This window comes from Monopterus albus, unplaced genomic scaffold (genome assembly GCF_001952655.1).
Source record: "Monopterus albus unplaced genomic scaffold, M_albus_1.0 scaffold715.1, whole genome shotgun sequence".
Lineage (NCBI taxonomy): Eukaryota > Metazoa > Chordata > Actinopteri > Synbranchiformes > Synbranchidae > Monopterus > Monopterus albus.
Genome location: NW_018128595.1, coordinates 12,783 through 14,794, shown reverse-complemented (window position 1 = coordinate 14,794; position 2,012 = coordinate 12,783). Strand labels below are relative to the sequence as shown.

The window sequence follows — 2,012 nt, the reverse complement described above, 5'->3', positions numbered from 1 at the left end:
AACATGTAAATAAGGCACTGTTTACTGACAAGATCAAAGTGGCCAAAAATCAATTACTGCAGGCTTAAAAAGAGTTCAAAAGGTTGTAAATATTATCAACTCTACATACAAAAACTTAATCTTATGTTATTTTTCAGTTTAAAATTTAAATAAAAAATTTGAAGAAAACAATTGCATCTTTGTAATGTAAAACATAATAGTTAATTAAATAAACATGTTCTTTAAAAAAGCAAAGTACAGAGTTTTTAAACATTCTTATCAAATGAAATAAATATCAAATATATTTTCTACAGCCTTAAACTTTTTTTTTCCAGTTTGGGCGCCTTGCTCTTGCCCCACCTTGTAGGTTGACAGAGATGAAACATTGATGCTTTTTTATGCTAATCAAAAATGTATAAATACCAGTACAAATGCCTAGTTTATTTGAAATTGCATATGATGCCACCCAGTGGTTTACCTCCCTTACACAGTATGATGCACACAAAGAGGTGGACAGTGTTGGGCTGGGCACTTTTACAGCTGTTGTTGGTGGTGTCTTTCTCTCAGGCTGAGGAAATGGTGTGCCGGCATAGAGGGGATCCTGAGAAACCCTTACTATCTAAAGATGGGGACATTGTATTGGGGGGAATCTTCTCTTTCCACAGCAGCTGGAAAGACAGACAGGATACCTACATGAACAAACCACTGCCACTGGAATGCACCAGGTAAATTACAATATAGAAATCTATTAATATTTAAAATATCTAGAGAAAAAACATTTAACAAACTGAGTATACGAGTAAAAATTACATCAGTTTTTGAAAAGTCACATATTCCCTGTTGTATGAATGTCGTCATATATTTTCACTTACTATTCAGTGGTTTCTTTTTCATGTATTACTATGTGTACAAATAGTAAAAACTGTCTGCATAAAGTTTGAGTTTCACAGACTTCCAGTATGCCCAGACTATGATTTTTGCCATTGAGGAGATTAATAACAGCACAGACCTACTACCTGGCATCTCTCTGGGCTATAAGATGTTTGATGACTGTGACTCTATTGCCAGAAGTGTGAAGGTTGCACTGGCCCTGGCTAATGGTAATGAAGTTGTGTCTGCACCCACTGAGGCACCATGTATCAGACCTGCAAAGGTGCAGGCCATTATGGGTTTGTCCTCTTCTTCTTGCATGGCTATAGCTACTGTCAGTGGACCCTTTCATATCCCACTAGTGAGCAAGATTAGTACTTATGCAATTATATTTGTTAAAAATAATCACTAATTTGCAATTATTCCAGCTGCTCAGAGCAAATGTGAGTGTGTGAATGTTTTATATCTTACATCATTATTTTGGGAGGTCATTTCTTTTTCTTGTAGATCAGCCCCTCTGCCTCCTGTGCTTGTCTCAGTGACAAAACCAAATACCCATCCTTCCTCAGAACAATACCCAGTGACGACTATCAGAGCAGAGTCTTGGCCCAGTTGGTCAAGCACTTTGGTTGGACTTGGGTTGGAGCTATTAGAAGCAATACTGATTATGGTAATAATGGCATGGCTACATTCACAGAAACTGCACAGCAGCTTGGAATCTGTCTGGAGTATTCTGTGTCTTTTGTTAGAACAGATGCACCTGATAGCATAAAAAAGATAATTGACATTATCAAGGCTTCCACCTCCAAGGTGATTGTAGCTTTTCTCTCAGACTTGGATATGCTTGTGTTAATACAGTTGTTGTCTCAACACAACTTGACTGGGTATCAGTGGGTAGGAAGTGAGGGATGGATCAGTGATTCTCAAACTGCAGAAAAGGACACACATCACATTCTGGATGGGGCCATAGGCCTGTTCATCCCCAAAGCACATGTCAGTGGCATGAGAGGGTTCATATTAGATGTGAAGCCACTCAATTCATCCAGTAATGAACTGTTTATAAAGTTCTGGGAGACTTTATTTAACTGTAATTTCAAACAGTCAAAGTCATCAGCAGAGAATCAGAGAGAATGTACTGGACATGAAGATCTGACTGGAGTGAA

The 2,012-nt window shown here is 38.0% G+C and overlaps 1 protein-coding gene across 1 annotated transcript in view; it reads left to right on the top strand.

Annotated features, from left to right (window-relative positions):
• Positions 1–474: 474 nt before the first annotated feature.
• LOC109953509 (extracellular calcium-sensing receptor-like) overlaps positions 475–2,012 on the top strand; it is a 3,501-nt gene continuing 1,963 nt past the window's right edge. Inside the window, exons 1-3 of the mRNA XM_020588994.1 lie at positions 475–704; positions 916–1,210; positions 1,357–2,012. The exon at positions 1,357–2,012 is cut by the window's right edge and continues 127 nt beyond it. Of these exons, the coding sequence (XP_020444650.1) occupies positions 475–704; positions 916–1,210; positions 1,357–2,012 (1,181 nt within the window). The remainder of the gene's footprint in view (positions 705–915; positions 1,211–1,356) is intronic.